We start from the raw sequence: 19337 nt of genomic DNA on the forward strand, positions 1-19337 counted from the left end.
CGAGCCCCATGATAGGCTCTGTGCTCAGCGAAGAGTCTGCTTGAGATTCCCCCGCCCGCCCCTTCCCCTGACTTGTGCTCTCTCTCTAAAATGAAATCTTTAAATAATTTTTAACAGGCAGGCAAATTTGCAAAGATGTAATTCATGAATAAAAAGGATTGACTTGGCAAGGGTTTGTAAGGATGTGCGAACCATCCATGGGAGGGAGGGAAGAGGAGCAGACCCCACCCCAGGCACCCCAGGTGTGGGAGACCCACACAGATAAAACAAATCCCCAAAACATTTGGGGAAACCAGAAGGGCCAAACTTTGTGAGTTCTCACAATCAGTGGGGCTTAACACCTGGAACTTTAAAAAAAATCAGCAAGTTTGGCTCTGGGAGAGCAGTGAGGGTGAAAGGAAACCGAGTCCCTGCCCTTAAAGAGACAGAACACATAGTCCGTGGAGATAGAGTGCAGGAGCAGCTGTTTGAAGAACACCTGGGGCCTGTGGGAGGGAGATTTGTTTACTCATCACAGAGTCTGTGCTGGAGGGACGGAGATCCTCAGGAGACCCCTCCAGGGACAAAGGAGCTGGCAGGCACGATTTTCCTCCCCCAGCCCACAGACACCTGTGGGAATAGCACAGCTGGATCACTCCCCACCGAGGATGCTAAGAGCGTGCTCTGCCCACCCCCCCCCCCCACTTCTCTTCACACATGCCCCTTCCCGCCAGTCCACCGCAGGTCCCCTCCATGGCAGACCTTGCAGACACTGCTAAGACTATGTACCCCACACCCCCTGCTCTTCTGCAGACCTGCCAGTTCCAAAATGCCCTTGGCAGGACCCCATCAAAGCGGTGCCACAAGCCTGGCAGTGTGTGCGCAGCCCAGACAACCACTCCAAAGTGAGTCCTGCCCCTGGGAGAGGGGATGATAACCACACACCCTTCTGACTGTGACCCCAGCAGTGGGCTGAGGGCAGGCAGCTGGTCTGACTGCAGGCCCCACCCACCAACAAAAGCTTCTCCGGGGATGACACAGGGACAGTGCCTGCAGTTGGGTGCTACTGCGTCTCTGGCAAATGCCTGGTCTGACTCGACTCAAGCCCGAGGCAGCCCCGGAGCAGCCCACTAACACCACGGGCACCAGATTCTGCCCACACAGGCAGGGAGCCATCGCAGACAACAGGACTGAAGGCAAACACATCCCAGCCACCATGGTAGGATACCCCCTGGAGCAACACACATAGGAGACACCCCCTGAAGCACCAGGTTCTGGGGAACAGACATTGCACTGCAGGACCTCTTCTTCATAAAGCCACTACTTTCAAGTGTAGGAGATGTAGCTGACTTTCCTAACACAGAGAAACAGACAATGCAAGAGACAGAATGAGGAGACAGAGGAATATGTCCCAAATCAAAGAACAGGACAAAAATCACAGCAAGAAGTCAAAGTGAAATGGTGATAAGTAACTAATAGAGATATAAAGTAATGCCTGGTAGAGATATAAAGTAATGGTCATACAGATACTAGACTTGAGAAAAGGGTGGAAACCTCTGTGAGACCTTCCACAAAGATAGGAAACAGAAAAGAACCAATCAGATGAAGAACTCAATAACTGAAATTAAAATACACTAGATGGAATAAATAGACTAGAGGAAGCAGAAACACGGATCAGCCATCTGGAGGACAGAGTCATGGAAAGCAATCAAACTGAAATAGGTGAGAGAAAGTGAGGGGTTGGGGCAGGGGGAATAGACCCAGGGAACTCAGCAACACTGTCAAGAGTAATAATAGTTGCATGATTGGGATCCCAGGAGGAGAAGAGAGAGAAAAGGGGAAATTTGTGTGTATAGGAGTCTATTTATTTGAAGAAATAATATGAAGAAATAATACTTGAAGAAATGATAACTGAAAACTTCCTGAATCTGGGGAAGGAAAACAGAAATCCAGATCCAGGAGGCACAGAGAACCCCCAACAAAACCAACCCAAGGAGGTCTGCACCAAGACACAAAGTAAATAAAAGCAGTGATCCAGAGAGAATTTTAAGAGCAGCAAGAGGAAAGAAAACAGTTGCAAACAAAGGAAAGCCCTCATGTCTATCAGTGGATTTTTTAGCAGAAACTTTGATTATATCCTGCTGCTCCAGTCTGGCCTGCAAAGTGCTAAAAGTAAAAATCTGCAGCCAAGAATACTCTATCCAGCAAGGCTATCATTCAGAACAGGAGAGAGAAAAAAATTTCCCAAACAAAAATTAAAGGAATTCATGGCCACTAAACCAGTCCTACAAGAAGTGACAAAGGGGACTCCGAGTGGGAACACAAAAGCAGGAAAACACAAAAGCGGTAAAAATAAGTATACATGTAAAAATCTGTCAAGGGACTCACAAAATAAAAGGATGTAAAGGATGATGCCATATACCTAAGTCATGGGGAGGAGTAAAAATTTAGTGCTTTTAGAATGGGCTCAAATTTAAGCGACCATCAACTTAATATAGACTCCTATACACATAAGATGTTATATACAAACTCAATGGTAACCACAAATCAAAAACTGGTAATAGAGAGACACCTGGGTGGCTCAGTCAGTGAAGCATCTCACTCTTGATTTTAGCTCAGGTCATGACCTCAGGGTGGTGAGATCAAGTCCTATGTTGGGCTCTGCACTGGGTATGGAGCCTGCTTGAAATTCTCTCCCTCTTCCTTTGCCCCTCCCCCTCTCTCTAAAAAAAAAAAAGCAAACTCCACAAACGACTGGTAATAGATATACAAAAAATAGAGAAATCCAAGTATATCACTGAAGAAAACCAACGAACAGAGAACTACAAAAACAATCATAAAATGAGTAACAAAATGCGAGGTGGAGCAAGATGGCGGAGGAGTAGGAGACCTGGATTTCGTCTGGTCTCAGGAATTTAGCTGGATAGGGATCAAACCATTCTGAACACCTAGGAACTTAACAGGAGATCGAAGAAAGGAATAGCAACAACTCTGAACAGAAGAGCGACCACTTTCTGGAAGGTAGGACATGCAGAGAAGTGAATCCGAGGCGATATTCGGGAGGATAGACGGCGGGGGAGGCGGCCTCCGTCGGCCACTTCTGGCAAGTGATAGAGCCGCGGAGCACAAAATCGGAACTTTTAGAAGTTGGCTCCACTGAGGGACATCGCTCCAGTGGCTAAGCGGGGGGGTGGAACCCTCGCGGGACAGTGTGGTCTCAGGACCCTCGGGGTCACAGAAAGACCCGGGGTGCCTGAGTGCGGTAGAGCTCCCAGGTATCGGAGCGGCGAAGCTGGCTGCAGAGACGGAACCGAGGTGCGGGCTCTCAGCTCAAGGTTGCCATAAACCGTGATCCGCGGCACAGTCGGGCCACTGCTCCTCCAGCAGGGACCCAACAAGCGGCAGATCCGGGGAGACTCCCCTTCCTCCCCCGGGAGGAGCCGCGCAGGAGCGCACCGCAGGGATCTGCTGGGTTTGGAGACTCCACACCGAGTTGGGTGCCAGAGATAGAAATGCTTGGTCACAGGCCAGGTGAGCACGGAGTGCGGCCGGAGACTGGGGAGATGGGAGTGATTGACTGCTTTTCTCTGGGGGCTCACTGAGGAGTGGGGCCCCGAGTTCTCGGCTCCTCCGGGGCAGAGATTGGGAGGCCGCCATTTTCACTCTCATCCTCCAAAGCTGTACCAAGAGCTTGCAGGGAACAAAAGCTCCTGAGAGCAAACCTGAGCAGATGACTTAGCCCGGACCAACAAGGGCGGGGCAATTCTGCCTCCTGCAAAGACATTTGGGAACCACGGTAACAGGCCCCTCCCCCAGAAGATCAGCAAGAACAGCCAGCCAAGACCAAGTTTACCAATCAATGAGAACGGCAGAACGCCAGCACTAGGGGATAGAATTCATGGCTTTTTTACCATGATTCTTTAGTCTTTCAAAGTTAATTTTTTTTAACTGTCTTTTTTTTTTAATTTTTCTTTTTCCCTTTTTCAACCAACATCGTATCAATCCCTTTTTTAATAAATATTTTTTATTTTTCATTTTTCATTTTTAGAGTCATATTCTATTCCTCCATAGTAGTTACCCTTATTTTTGGTGTGTGTGTGAATATATATATATATATATACATATATATATATATATATATATATATATATTTTGTTCTCTCTTTAAAATTTTGAGATACAGTTTCTTCTAACAGATCAAAATATACCCTAAATCTCTAGTGTATGGCTTTGTTCTAGTCTCCTGCCTGATAACATTCTCTCCCCCCCTTTTATTTTAAATCCTCCTCTTTTTTCAACCAACTTCTTATCAATTTCTTTTATAAAACCTTTTATAATTTTCATCTTCACAGTCATATTCCATCTCTTCATCGTATTAACCCTTATTTTTGTACATATATAAGTTTTTCTTTCTTTAAAATTTTGGGAGGGACTTTCTTCTAACAGACTAAAATATGCCCAAAATCTAGTGTGTGGCACTGATCTAGGCACCAGACTGATCATATTTGATCATATTCTTTTTTTTTATTGTTTTGTTTTGTTTTTGTTTGTTTTTATCATTTTCTTTTTTTTCCCCCTTTTTTTTCTTTTCTCTTTCTTTCCCTTTCTTTTCCCCCGGTTTCAGGTCTTTTCTGATTTGTTTAGTGTATATTTTCTGGGGTCGTTGTTACCCTGTAAGCATTTTCTTCTCTCATTCATCTATTCTCTGGACAAAATGACAAGATGGAAAAAATCACCTCAACAAAAAGAACAAGAGGCAGTACCGACTGCCAGGGACCTAATCAATATGGACATTAGTACGATGTCAGAACTAGAGTTCAGAATGATAATTTTAAAGATACTAGCTGGGCTTGAAAAAAGCATGGAAGTTATTAGAGAAACCTTTTTGGGAGAAATAAAAGAATTAAAATCTAGCCAAGTCGAAATCAAAGACTATTAATGAGGTACAATAAAAAATGGAGGCTCTAACTGCTAAGATAAATGAGGCAGAAGAGAGAATTAGTGATATAGAAGACCAAATGATGGAAAAATCAAGAAGCTGAGAAAAAGAGAGATAAACAACTACTGGATCACGAGGGCAGAATTTGAGAGATAAGCGATACCATAGATGAAACATTAGAATAATCGGGATCCCAGAAGAAGAAGTAAGAGAGAGAGGGGCAGAAGGTATATTGGAGCAAATTATAGCAGAGAACTTCCCTAATTCGGGGAACAAAACAGGCATCAAAATCCAGGAGGCACAGAGAACCCCTCTCAAAATCAATAAAAATAGGTCAACACCCCGAAATCTAATAGTAAAACTTACAAGCCTCAGAGACAAAGAGAAAATCCTGAAAGCAGCTCAGGAGAAGAGATATGTAACCTACAATGGTAGAAACATTAGGTTGGCAACAGACTTAATCCACAGAGACCTGGCAGGCCAGAAAGGACCGGCATGATATTTTCAGAGCACTAAACGAGAAAAATATGCAGCCAAGAATACTATATCCAGCTAGGCTGTCAATGCAAATAGAAGAAGAGATAAAAAGCTTCCAGGACAAACAAAAACTAAAGGAATTTGCAAACACAAAACCAGCCATAGAAGAAATATTGAAAGGGGTCCTCTAAGCAAAGAGAGAGCCTAAAAGCAACATAGACCAGAAAGGAACATAGACAATATACAGTAACATTCACCTTACAGGCAATACAATGGCACTAAATTCCTATCTTTCAATAATTACCCTGAATGTAAATGGGCTAAATGCCCCAATCAAAAGACACAGGCTATCAGATAAAAAAACAAGACCCACTGATATGCTGTCTGCAAGAGACTAATTTTAGACCCAAAGACACCCTCAGATTGAAAGTGAGGGGGTGGAAAACCATTTACCATGCTAATGGACACCAAAAGAAAGCTGGGGTGGCAATCCTTATATCAGACAAATTAGATTTTAAAACGAAAGACTGTACTAAGAGATGAGGAAGGACACTATATCCTACTTAAAGGGTCTATCCAACAAGAAGATCTAACAATTGTAAATATCTATGCCTCTAACATGGGAGCAGCCAATTATATGAGGCAATTAATAACAAAAGCAAAGAAACAAATCGACAACAATAGAATAATAGTGGGGGACTTTAACACCCCCCTGACTGAAATGGACAGATCATCTAAGCAAAAGATCAACAAGGAAATAAAGACTTTAAATGACACACTGGACCAAATGGACTTCACAGATATATTCAAGAATATTTCATCCCAAAGCAGCAGAATACACATTCTTTTCTAGTGCCCATGGAACATTCTCCAGAATAGATAACATCCTAGGTCACAAATCAGGTCTCAACTGGTACCAAAAGATTGGGATCATTCCGTGCATATTTTCGGACCACAATGCTTTGAAACTAGAACTCAATGACAAGAGGACAGTCGGAAAGAACTCAAATACATGGAGGCTAAAGAGCATCCTACTCAAGAATGAATGGGTCAACCAGGAAATTAAAGAATTAAAAAAATTCATGGAAACAAATTAAAATGAAAACACAACTGTTCAAAATCGTTGGGATGCAGCAAAGGCGGTCTTAAGAGGAAAGTATATAGCAATACAAGTCTTTCTCAAGAAACAAGAAAGGTCTCAAATACACAACCTAACCCTACACCTAAAGGAGCTGGAGAAAGAACAGCAAATAAAGCCTAAACCCAGCAGGAGAAGAGAAATAATAAAGATCAGAGCAGAAATCAATGAACTAGAAACCAAAAGAACAGTAGAACAGATCAACGAAACTAGGAGCTGGTTCTTTGAAAGAATTAACAAGATTGATAAACCCCTGGCCAGACCTATCAAAAAGAAAAATGACCCAAATCAACAAAATCATGAATGAAAGAGGAGAGATCACAACCAACCCCCCAAAATAGAAACAATTATAAGAACATATTATGAGCAACTATATGCCAGCAAATTAGATAATCTGGAAGAAATGGATGCATTCCTAGAGATGTATCAACTACCAAAACGGAACCAGGAAGAAATAGAAAACCTGAACAGACGTATAGCCACTAAGGAAATTGAAGCAGTCATCAAAAATCTCCCAACAAACAAAAGCCCAGGGCCAGATGGCTTCCCAGGGGAATTCTACCAAACATTTAAAGAAGAATTAATACCCATTCTTCTGAAACTGTTCCAAAAAATAGAAATGGAAGGAAAACTTCCAAACTCATTTTATGAGGCCACCATTACCTTGATCCCCAAACCAGACAAAGACCCCATTAAAAAGGAGAATTACAGACCAATACCCTTGATGAACATGGATGGAAAAGTTCTCACCAAAATACTAGCCAATAGGATCTAACAGTACATTAAAAGGATTACTCACCACGACCAAGTGGGATTTATCCCTGGGCTGCAAAGTTGGTTCAACATCCGCAAATCAATGTGATACATTAATAAAAGAAAGAACAAGAACCATATGATCCTCTCAATAGATGCAGAAAAAGCATTTGACAAAGTACAGCATCCTTTCTTGATCAAAACTCTTCAGAGTATAGGGATAGAGGGCACATACCTAAATATCATAAAAGCCATCTATGAAAAACCCACAGCAAATATCATTCTCAATGGGGTAAAACTGAGAGCTTTCCCCCTAAGGTCAGGAACACGGCAGGATGTCCACTATCACCACTGCTATTCAACATAGTATTAGAAGTCCTAGCCACAGCGATCAGACAACAAAAAGAAATCAAAGGCATCCAAACCAGCAAAGAAGAAGTCAAACTCTCACTGTTTGCAGATGACATGATACTTTACATGGAAAACCCAAAAGACTCCACCCCAAAACTGCTAGAACTCATACAGGAATTCAGTAAAGTGGCAGGATATAAAATCAATGCACAGATATCAGTGGCATTCCTATACACCAACAACAAGACAGAAGAAAGAGAAATTAAGGAGTTGATCCCATTTATAATTGCACCCAAAACCATAAGATACCTAGGAATAAATCTAAGCAAAGAGGCAAAGAATCTGTACTCAGAAAACTATAAAATAGTCATGAAAGAAACTGAGGAAGACACAAAGAAATAGAAAAATGTTCCATGCTCATGGATTGGAAGAACAAATATTGTGAAGATGTCAATGCTACCTAGAGCAATCTACACATTCAATGCAATCCCCATCAAAATACCATCCACTTTTTTCAAAGAAGTGGAACAAATAATCCTAAAATTTGTATGGAACCAGAAAAAACCTCGAATAACCAGAGGAATGTTGAAAAAGAAAAGCAAAGCTGGTGGCATCACAATTCCGGACTTCCGGCTCTATTACAAAGCTGTCATCATCAAGACAGTATGGTACTGGCACAAAAACAGACACATAGATCAATGGAACAGAATAGAGAGCCCAGAAATGGACCCTCAACTCTGTGGTCAACTAATCTTCGACAAAGCAAGAATGTCCAGTGAAAAAAAGACAGTCTCTTCAACAAATGGTGTTGGGAAAATTGGACAGCCACATGCAGAAGAATGAAACTGGACCATTGCCTTACACCACACACAAAAATAGACTCAAAATGGTTCAAAGTCCTCAATGTGAGGCAGGAGTCCATCCAAATCCTAAGGGAGAACACAGGCAGCAACCTCTTCAACCTCAGCTGCAGCAACTTCTTCCTAGAAACATCGCCAAAGGCAAGGGAAGCAAGGGCAAAAATGAACTATTGGGACTGCATCAAGATAAAAAGCTTTTGCACAGCAAAGGAAACAGTCAACAAAACTGATAAAGAAGATGTGGTATATATATATATATATATATATATATATATATATATATAATGGAATATTATGCAGCCATCCAAAGGAATGAAATCTTGCCATTTGCAATGACGTGGATAGAACTGGAGAGTGTTATGCTGAGCGATATAAGTCAATCAGAGAAAGACATGTGTCATATGACTCACTGATATCAGGAATTCTTAATCTCAGGAAACAAACTGAGTGTTGGCTGGAGTGGTGGGGGGTGGGAGGGATGGGGTGGCTGGGTGATAGACATTGGGAGGGTATGTGCTATGGTGAGCGCTGTGAATTGTGCAAGACTGTTGAATCACAGATCTGTACCTCTGAAACAAATAATACATTATATGTTAAAAAAAAAAAGAAGATAGCAGGAGGGGAAGAATGAAGGGGGGGAAATTGGAGGGGGAGATGAACCATGAGAGACGATGGACTCTGAAAAACAAACTGAGGGTTCTAGAGGGGAGGGCGGTGGGAGGATGGGTTAGCCTGGTGATGGGTATTAAAGAGGGCACGTTCTGCCTGGAGCACTGGGTGTTATGCACAAACAATGAATCATGGAACACTACGTCAAAAACTAATGATGTAATGTATGGTGATTAACATAACATAATAATAATAAAAAATGAGTAACAAAATGGCAATGAGTACATACCTATCAATAATTACTGCAAATGTAAATGGACTAAATGCTCCAATCAAAAGACACAGGGTGACAGAATGGATAAAAATGCAATACCCATCTATATGCTGCCTACAATAGACTCATTTCAGTCCTAGAGACACCTGCAGATTGAAAGTGAAGGGACTAGAAAAACATTTATCATGAAAATGGAAGTGAAAAGAAAGCCAGGGTAACAATTCTTATATTGAATGAAATGGACTTTTAAAACAAAGACTGTAACAAGAGACAAGGAGGACACTATATAATCATAAAGGGGACAACCCAACAAGAAGATATAACAATTGTAAATTTTATGCACCCAACAACGGAGCATCCAGATACATAAAGCAGCTAATTAACATAAAGAAATAGTTAATACAATAATATTAAAGAACTTTCACTCCCCACTTACATCAGTGGACAGATTATCCAAATGGAAAATCAATAAGGAAATAGTGGCTTTGAATGACACATTGAACCAGATGATCTCACAGATCTATTCAGAACATTCCATCCTAAAACAGCAGAATACACATTGTTTTCAGGTGCACATGGAATATTCTCCAGAGTAGATCATATATTAGGCCACAGAATGAGTCTCAACAAATTTCAAAGACTGAAGTCATACCATGCATCTTTTCTGAGCACAGTGCTATGAAACTAAAAATTAACCACAATAAAAAATCTGGAAAGAAGACAAATATATGAAGGTTAAATACATGCTACTAAAAAAAAAAAATGAATGGGTCAACCAGGAAATCAAAGAGGAAATTAAAAATATACATGGAGACAAATGAAAATGAAAATAAAACAGTCCCAAATCTTGGGGATGCTGCAAAAACTGTTATAAGAGCAAAGTTTATAGCAACAAAGGGCTACCTCAAGAAGAAAAATCTCCAACAACCTAACCCTTACACCTAAAAGGAACAGGAAAAAGAGGAACAAATAAAACTGAAAACCAGTAGAAGGAAGGAAATAATAAAGATTATGGCAGAAATAAATGAAGTAGAGATTACAAAAACAATAGAACAATGAAACCAGGAGCTGGATTTTTTAAAAGATCAATAATATTGATAGAACTAGCCCAGACTCCTCAAGAGAGAGAGAGAGAGAGAGAGAGAGAGACAGAACTCAAATAAACAAATCAAAGAGGAGAAATAATAACCAGCACCACAAAATAACAAAGGATTATGAGAGATTATGTAAAATTATATGCCAACAAATTGGACAACCTAGAAGAAATGGATCGATTCCTAGAAACATGAATAATCTCCCAAAACTGAATCAGGAAGAAATATAAAATTTCAAGATTACTGATTCAATTTAATTGCTGGTAATTTAATCAAAAAGTTCCCAACAAACAGAAGTCCTGGACCTAACAGCTTCCCAGGGGAATTATACCAAACATTTGAAGAAGAGTTAATACGTATTCTTCTCAAACTATTCCAAAAAAATACGAGAAGGAAAAGCTTCCAAATTCATTCTGAGGCTAGCATTATCTTGATACCAAGACCAGATAAAGACCCCACACACACATACACAAAGAACTACAGGCCAATATCCATGATGAACATAGATGTAAAAATCTGCAACAAAATTCTAGCAAACCAAATACAACAATACATTAAAAAAATTATTCATCACGATTGAGTGGGATTTATTCCCAGGATGCAAGGATGGTTCAATATTCACAAATCAATGTGATACATCACATCAATAAAAGCAAGGATAAAAGCCATATAATCCTTTCAGTAAATGCAGAAAAAACATTTGACAAAGTACCACATCCATTCATGATTAAAAAAAATCCCTGAACAAAGTAGGTTTAGAGGGAACATAACATAATAATGGCCATATATGAAAAACCCACACTAACATCATCCTTAGTGGTGAAAAGCTGAGAACTTTTCCCCTAAGATCAGGAACAAGACAAGGGTGTCCACTCTCATCACTTTTATTCAACATAGTACTGGAAGTGCTAGCCACAGCAATCAGACAAAAAATAAAAGGCATCCAAATTGGATTTACTGTTTGCAGATGACACGGTACTATATATAGAAAACCCTAAAGATTCCACCAAAAAATTTGCTAGAACTGATAAATTCAGTAAAGTTGCAGGATACAGAATCAACATATAGAAATCCATTGCATTTCTATACACCAATAACAAAGTGGAAGAGAAATTAAGAAAATCGCCCCATTTACAATTGTGGCAAAAATAATAAAATACCTAGGAATAAACCTAACCAAAGAGGTGGAAAGATCTGTACTCTGAAAACTATAGAATACTGATGAAAGAAATTGAAGAGGACACAAACAAATGGAAAGATATTCCATGCTCATGGATTGGGAGAACAAATATTGTTAAAATGTCCCAACTACCCAAAGGAATCTACAGATTTAATGGAACCCCTATCAAAGTACCAAGAGCATTTTTCACAGGACTATGATAAACAATCCTAAAATTTGTATGGAACCACAAAAGACCCCAAATAGCTAGAGCAATCTCGAAAAAGAACAACAAACTAAGATTTCCATCCAATCGCAAACCCAGATTTCAAGATATGCAACAAAGCTGTAGTGATGAAAACAGTATGGTGCTGGCACAAAAACAGACACATAGATCAATGGATCAGAGTGGAGAGCCTACAAATAAAGTCACAGTTATATGGTCAATTACTTTTCAACACAGGAGGAAAGAATATCCAGTGGGAAAAAGACAGTCTCTTCAACAAATGGTGTTAGGAAAACTGGACAGCCACATGCAGAAGAGTGAGTCAGCACCACCTTTTTACACCATACACAAAAATAAGCTCAGAGTGGATTAGAGACCTAAATGTGAGACCTGAAACCATAAAAATCCTTGAAGAGAGCACAGGCAGTAATCTCTCTAATATTGGCCATAGCGATGTTTTTCTAGATATGTCTCCAGAAGCAAGGGAAACAAAAGCAAAAATGAACTAGTCAGACTACATCAAAATAAAAAGCTTCTGCACAGCCAAGGACACAACAAAACTAAAAGGCAACCCATGGAATGGGAGAAGATATTTGTAAAAGACATATCTGATAAAGGGTTAGTATCCAAAATATATAAGAACTTATACAACTCAACACCCAAAAACAATTCAATTAAAAAAAGGGCAGAAGACGGGGTGCCTGGGTGGCTCAGTCGTTAAGCATCTGCTTTCAGCTCAGCTCATGATCCCAGGGTCCTGGGATCGAGCCCCACATCAGGCTCCCTGGTCAGTGGGAGGCCTGCTACTCCCTCTCTTACTCCCTCTGCTTGTGTTCCTGCTCTCTCTCTCTCTGTCAAACAAATAAATAAAATCTTTTTTTTTTTCAAATAAATAAAATCTTTAAAAAAAAAGGGCAGAAGACATGAACAGACATTTCTCCAAAGACATGCCGGGGGCACCTGGGTGGCTCAGTCAGTTGAGTATCTGACTCTTGGTTTCAGCTCAGGTCATGATCTTAGGGTCATGGGATCAGGCCCTGCGTTGGGCTTTGTGTTCAGCAGGGCATCTGCTTGAGATTCTCTCTCTCCCTCTTCCTCTCCCCCGCAACTTGTGCTCTCCCTCTCAAATCTTTTTTTTTTTTTTAAGACGACATGCAGATGGTCAACAGACACATGAAAAGATGCTCAGCATCACTGATCATCAGGGAAATGCAAATCAAAACCACAATGAGATATGGACTCACACCTGTCAGAATGGCTAAAATTAAAAACACGAGACAGGTGTTGGAGCGAATGTGGAGAAAGGGGAACCCTCCTACACTGTTGGTGGGAATGGAAATTGGTGCAGTCACTGTGGAAAACAGTATGGAGGTTCCTCAAAACATTAAAAATAGAATTACTGCATTTCCATTAATCCACTAGTGGGTATTTACTCAAAGAATACAAAAACACGAATTCAAAAAGAAATATGCACCCCTATGTTTATTGCAGCATTATTTACAATAACCAAGACCAATATAACCAATAACTGAAGTGTCCTTTGATAGATGAATGAATAAAGAAGATGTAGTAGCCATAAAAAAAGATGAAATCTTGCCATTTGCAACATGGATAGACCTAGAGAGTATAATGGTGAGTGAAATAAGTCAGGCAGAGAAAGACAAATACCATATGATTTCACTCACATGTGGAGTTTAAGAAAAGAAAAAAAAGAGACAAATCAAAAAACACTCGGAACGCCTGGGGGGCTCAGTCAGTGAAGCGTCTGCCTCCAGCTCAGGTCACGATCCCAGGGTCCTGGCATCGAGCCCCGCATCGGGCTCCCTGCTCGGCGGGGGGTCTGCTTCTCCCTCTGCCTCTGCCCCTCCCCCCTGCTCATGCTCTCTCTCTCAGATAAACCCTAAAACAAAACAAAGAAACAGACTCTTAACTATGAAGAACACACTGCTGTTCACCAGCGGGGCAGGTCGGGGGTGGGGGAAACAGCTGATGAGGGTGAAGAGGACACTTCGGCCGATGAGCACTGAGTAATGTACAAAACTGTGGAATCACTCTCCCACACCCCCCAGCTAATCTGACACTGTATGCCAATTATACTGGAATAAAAATTAAAAAGGCATGAATATGATAAAAAATCAAAAGAGTACAGTAAGATACAGTGATATAGGAAATGTAAAATTAAAGCCTCTTCCCCCGCCCACAAGACCCTCAAGTTTCCCTCATGTCAGGCAACCACTCTTAGGAGTTGCCCGTGCATTTTCTCCCAAAACTTTTGTTTGGGTATCTCGAATCTGAGGCACGTGTGTTTTTATAAGCACATATATGCGCACATAAGTATATAGGTTTTATCTTGAAAATGACATCGTTTTCTGAAACTTACAATTTAACAATATGTCTTAAATTTATCTAAGTGGAATTGCCAATAAATTCATACGTACTCACACCACAAGTAGGTCAGTGGTAACGGAATATTTGACCAAGGCCCTGGGGAGCAAGCAAGCTGGGAAGGGTAGCGCTTACCTGCCACAGCGTGGGTACTTGCATACTAAGGAAAGAGCCGTATATTTCCTCCAGTTCTTGGGTAAGGATGATCTCCCCTTTTATTGCAAGTTGAAGGTCTTTCAAAGACTTATGCACAACCAATAAAAACTTATCAAACCGTTCAATTTCTTGGCTTAGAAAGGATAGCAAGGCGCAATGGATAAGGGGATCATAGCCTTTAAACAGACAGAAAATGATGTTAGTTTTCAGATAAAAGGAGGCTTTATGTGGAGAAATATAGGCTCTGGAAATCAAAGGAACTTCATGTGTCCAGACCAGGGATTGAGACACCTTTTTTTGTTGTTGTTGCAAAAACTCAGTGACTGGCGCAGGCTCTGGGGCCCTTCTGTGTCACGACCGCTCAGCCCTGCTTTGGCCTGTGAACACAGGCGCCCACACATGGAAATGAGCGAGCACACAGCCGCATGCCAATGAAGATTTACTTGTGGGCACTCAAACTGGAATTTTACATGATACTTATGTGCTGAAAATATTCTTTCTTTCTTTTTTTAAACCAATAAAATCATGTAAAAACCATTTTCGCGTTCAGGTTGATCGAGAAGGAACGGTAGCTGGATTTGGCCACAGCCCTCGTTGGCCGGCTGTGGTCCAGACTCAGCAACAGCACTGACCGCATAGACTACTGCTCAGCATTGGGTCCCCAGATGAACTTTCTTTCGAGGGTTAAGATACGAATTTGACAACTTGACCGGGCCGGTTGCCCCCACCCCACACTTTGGCCCCCCGGAGCCTTGCTGCTCAGAGTCGAGGGCCCCTCCAAACCCTGCTGCTCCCGGCCCACTTTGCCACAAGGATGACTCCCTCCCCTCTAGTCTTGGGGCCACCACCCCCCTCACCTCACTCCCTCCCAGCCTCAACAAAAACAGAAGCAAAGACAAAGCCACAGCATCGTTTTCTTGTCTGCTCTCCATCTCTCAGCTTGGACAGAGTCTGCTCTCCCGCTCACTCAGGCTTTGTATTTCTGTGCTCCCTTTGGTGGGATCTCCACTCTTTCTTCCTGTTGCTGCCAGAGTCCTTCCCTGAGGCCGCCACTCATGTCCCCTGCTTACCTTGGATACCTTTATAAAGAGACTCCCAAATGGGGCTGGACATGATGTACTTCATGCTGGGAGTTCCAGAACATTCCTCCTTCTCCACAGATATTGGCAGCTGCTTTATCATGTCGGATAAAATTTCCATCACCAGTTCATCGTTACTGTGCTCACGACTGCAGAAAGAATTAGGAGGAGAATGACCTTCAGATCTGTTTGAACCGGGAGAGCCCTCCGATGGGTCCCGTCTGAGGGCCAACACAGCCTCCCAGAGCCACAGAGCTATGGGCGAGGATCATGGAGTTTGCTGCATTTTATAGATGAGGAAACTGCCCAATGCACTGCAGACATTTACAACAAAACATGATTTTTAGTTTTTTTTTATAAGATTTTATTTATTTATGTGACAGAGAGAGACACAGCAAGAGAGGGAACACAAGCAGGGGGAGTGGGAGAGGGAGAAGCAGGCTTCCCGTGGAGCAGGGAGCCTGATGCGGGACTTGATCCCAGGACCCAGGGATCATGACCTGAGCCGAAAGCAGACGCCTAAAGACTGAGCCACCCAGGCGCCCCATATTTTTAAAGTTTTAAAACTTTAAAACTTGTCAACTCTGCATCCTCTGAATGCACGGTCCGTGAAGTGCCACCAGCAGAATGAAGAAAAACAGGCAACCTGACTGTGCATCCTTGTGTTAGGGGGACACAAACAGAGCCAGGAAATGCTGAAGCTGGAGCAGCTCTTTGAAACCGGGGCTCAGGATGGCGACCGCACCTCCCTACTGTAAGTGGAGAAGACGGACATGGTATGCACCTGCTTTGCGTCCCACTCAGTTACTCTGAATACCGGCAGGGACCGGCTTTCAGTAACAGCCCAGCTCACACACCCAAACGAGGGTCGTCCTGGAAGGTAAGCGATAGTCTGGAAGCTACCGCTGCAGGTAATGCAGTAGGAAAACCTTAGTTTTTGACTTGAAAGTAGGGTTACTAGGTGGGATTCATCAGGATTCAAAAGATCAGACAATTTCAATAAGCAAACATCTCCAGAGGGGCCTATGGTGAGGTCACCGGGTAGTTATCCAGAGTGGGGGCCCCTGTGCACCAGAGGGGAGAACATGGAGGCCCCAAGTGGAGCCGGTGTTCCCAGCTCTCCTGCAGGGCAAATGAAGCGTAATACCCAGTCTGTGAGTCTATGAGTCTGTTGGGACACACGTCGTTGGAACCCAGGGATGTGGGCAATGTGACCGTCACCTCACAGGTTTGGGAGTTGTTACTATCTTGGTGACAACTCTAATCAGGGCTCAAGGCATCCTATGAGTGTTGCCAGTAAGAATCAACTCATGTTGTGGTTGACATTTCTGTTTTAGTTTATCGGCTTGGGTTTTCTCCAACCTTAAGCCCTGAGAAGGCAGACTCAATGCATCCTGCACAGTGATGCCCCTGGTCCCTGCTTAGCATCTCTCAACGTGGGGAAGACTTAGAAGCTGGTGTAGACAAGACTAACAGAATCAAAATCACAGTAACAATAGTTTTGTGTTGGGGAATCTGTACATGTTGGTGTTTTAAATATTTGGGATAGTTAAAAGATTTGGGGCTGTTAAAACCTGAAGGTCAGCTTTGGGACTCCAACTTAAAACAGATAATTGAAAAATTGGTTTAAATTTATGATTTTAGGGGCACCTGGGTGGCTCAGTTGGTTAAGCATCTGCCTTCGGCTCAGGTCATGATCCCAGGGTCCTGGGATCAAGCCCCGCATCGGGCTCCCTGCTCAGCGGGGAGCCTGCTTCTCCCTCTGCTGCTCCCCCTGCTTGTGTTCCCTCTCTCTCAAATAAATAAGTAAATAATCTTAAAAAAATAAATTTATGACTTTAGGTTGAAACAACCTAAGTTGATGATATATTTAAAAATATAAGAGGGGCACCTGGGTGGCTCAGTTGGTTAAGCATCTGCCTCTGGCTCAGGTCATGATCTCCAGCTCCCTGCTCGCAGGGAATCTGCTTCCCCCTCTCCTCCCTGCTCATGCTCTCTCTTTCTCTCTCTCTCTTTCAAGTAAATAAATAAAAAAAAGGTAAGAGTTTAAGATCCAGAATATTTGTTTAATTATTAGATTTATGAGATTTATTGAGAGACTCGAGAGGGTTTGGCAGTCAGCTAGCTGAAGTACGTTAACTTTGTAATGAATGTTACCATATCTGAAAGTGTTTAAGTTTGTAGATGGAACCAAACGCTATTCAAAGACCTTTTAAAAATGCTTGTTAAAATCCTAGACTTGCAAATTGAAACACTAGATTTTTAGGCCGAACTTACATAAGGAACTTGTATTCTGAGCACAGCCCTGCTAGGCACTATTATTATTTCTAATTTAAACATGATGAACCTGAGACAAAAGACTTAATTGGCACCCCCAAGTTTGCAAAGTCAAGTGATGGTGCTGGGATTTGAACCCAGAGCCAGCCTGTGTGTGCTGCCTGTGTCCCAAGCAGCTCTGAGTGAGCAGAGCAGGAACACACTTCTCTGGGGAGCTCACCCCAGGTGGTCGTAGCTGTAACACATATGACCCTATCTTACAGTTACAGGCTGACGAGGCTGGAGAGTTTGGGGTACCTTTGTGAGACCATCTGAAGTTCACGATGGCCTTGATGGGTAGACAGGTGATGTGTGTCTGTACAGAGAAGCAGAGTGAGGGTGCCGGGGTGGTGTGACTAACAGAGTGTAAGCCACACAGGCCTCTAAGGCCTCTAAGGGCAGAGCACAGCCCCCTTGACCACACTGTCCTCCTACTTATTGTGACGGGGATCCTGCCCTGTCCTAGAGAAGTAAATGTGACATTTCACACTGAAACTAATTCAGTTTAAAAATGCCACTCACTAGGGAGAGTACCAGCACACATTCCACAAACATTTACTGAGTACCCGCCACGTGCTTGGTAATTATATTTCTGTGTGCGTCTACTCACCTCTGTCATTTGGAGGATTTAGTCTCTATTTTTAGACTGTGTTTTAGGTTTTACACTATATTTTAGACTTTATCCACAAGTTCAGCATTGTATCTCTTCAAATTATTAAATATTCATTTCCAACTAAACATTCTTAATGATTTAATGATTTCCAGCTAAACTTCATCCTAGTGGGTTCTTACCTGATCATGAGGTTGGCCATGGTGGCTCTGGGTTGCAGGACGATGAGGCTGTCAATGAACTTCTGGCCCTGGATCTCCCTGCAGCCTCGTATGGCCTCAGGGTGCAGCCCTAAGAGCTCTGGAGGGTCGTCGTCAGGTAAAGACTGGATGATGTGTATGCACTCCCTGATGCTCGCAGATTTGGGCACTGGCTGACATCTCTGAAGAGTTAACCACGTCGTTAGTCTCTGCCCAGAGTGATACTTACGTTCTGTAATGCATGAAGACACTGCTGCCCATGAAATGTATACAGAAGGCCCTTCTTAGTTCTAGGTGCAGTTGTATCGATCTGCACAATAACTTTCTTTTTTTTTTTTAAAGATTTTATTTATTTGATAGAGAGAGACACAGCGAGAGAGGGAACACAAGCAGGGGGAGTGGCAGAGGGAGAAGCAGGCTTCCTGCCGAGCAGGGAGCCTGATACTGGGCTCGATCCCAGGACCCTGGGATCATGACCTGAGCCGAAGGCAGTTGCTTAACCAACTGAGCCACCCAGGCGCCCCCACGATAACTTTCTTGTTGGGAAAAGAGAGACTTTAAAGGCTAGGCTGCTTCTCACTGCCTGCTGCCTCCCTGAGCTGTATTCACAGCGGACGCAGTCCAGCCTCCATACACCATTTTACTGTGGCAAGACTCATACAAGGAATGTGACACTGAGCTGAAGAATCATTCTCACCACTTGGGAGGTGGGGGTGGGCAAAATGGGGAAGAT

The 19337-nt window shown here is 42.5% G+C and overlaps 1 protein-coding gene across 13 annotated transcripts in view; it reads right to left on the bottom strand.

Annotated features, from left to right (window-relative positions):
• DNAH14 (dynein axonemal heavy chain 14) overlaps positions 1-19337 on the bottom strand; it is a 334785-nt gene that overhangs the window by 13353 nt on the left and 302095 nt on the right. For all 13 annotated transcript variants that reach the window (XM_027613953.2, XM_027613959.2, XM_027613960.2 and 10 more), the window contains 3 exons: positions 18587-18786; positions 15470-15627; positions 14379-14575 (listed from right to left, as the gene is read on the bottom strand). In XM_027613953.2, coding sequence (XP_027469754.2) covers positions 14379-14575; positions 15470-15627; positions 18587-18786 — 555 coding nt within the window. The remainder of the gene's footprint in view (positions 1-14378; positions 14576-15469; positions 15628-18586; positions 18787-19337) is intronic.

Source organism: Zalophus californianus, chromosome 10, assembly GCF_009762305.2.
Source record: "Zalophus californianus isolate mZalCal1 chromosome 10, mZalCal1.pri.v2, whole genome shotgun sequence".
NCBI lineage: Eukaryota > Metazoa > Chordata > Mammalia > Carnivora > Otariidae > Zalophus > Zalophus californianus.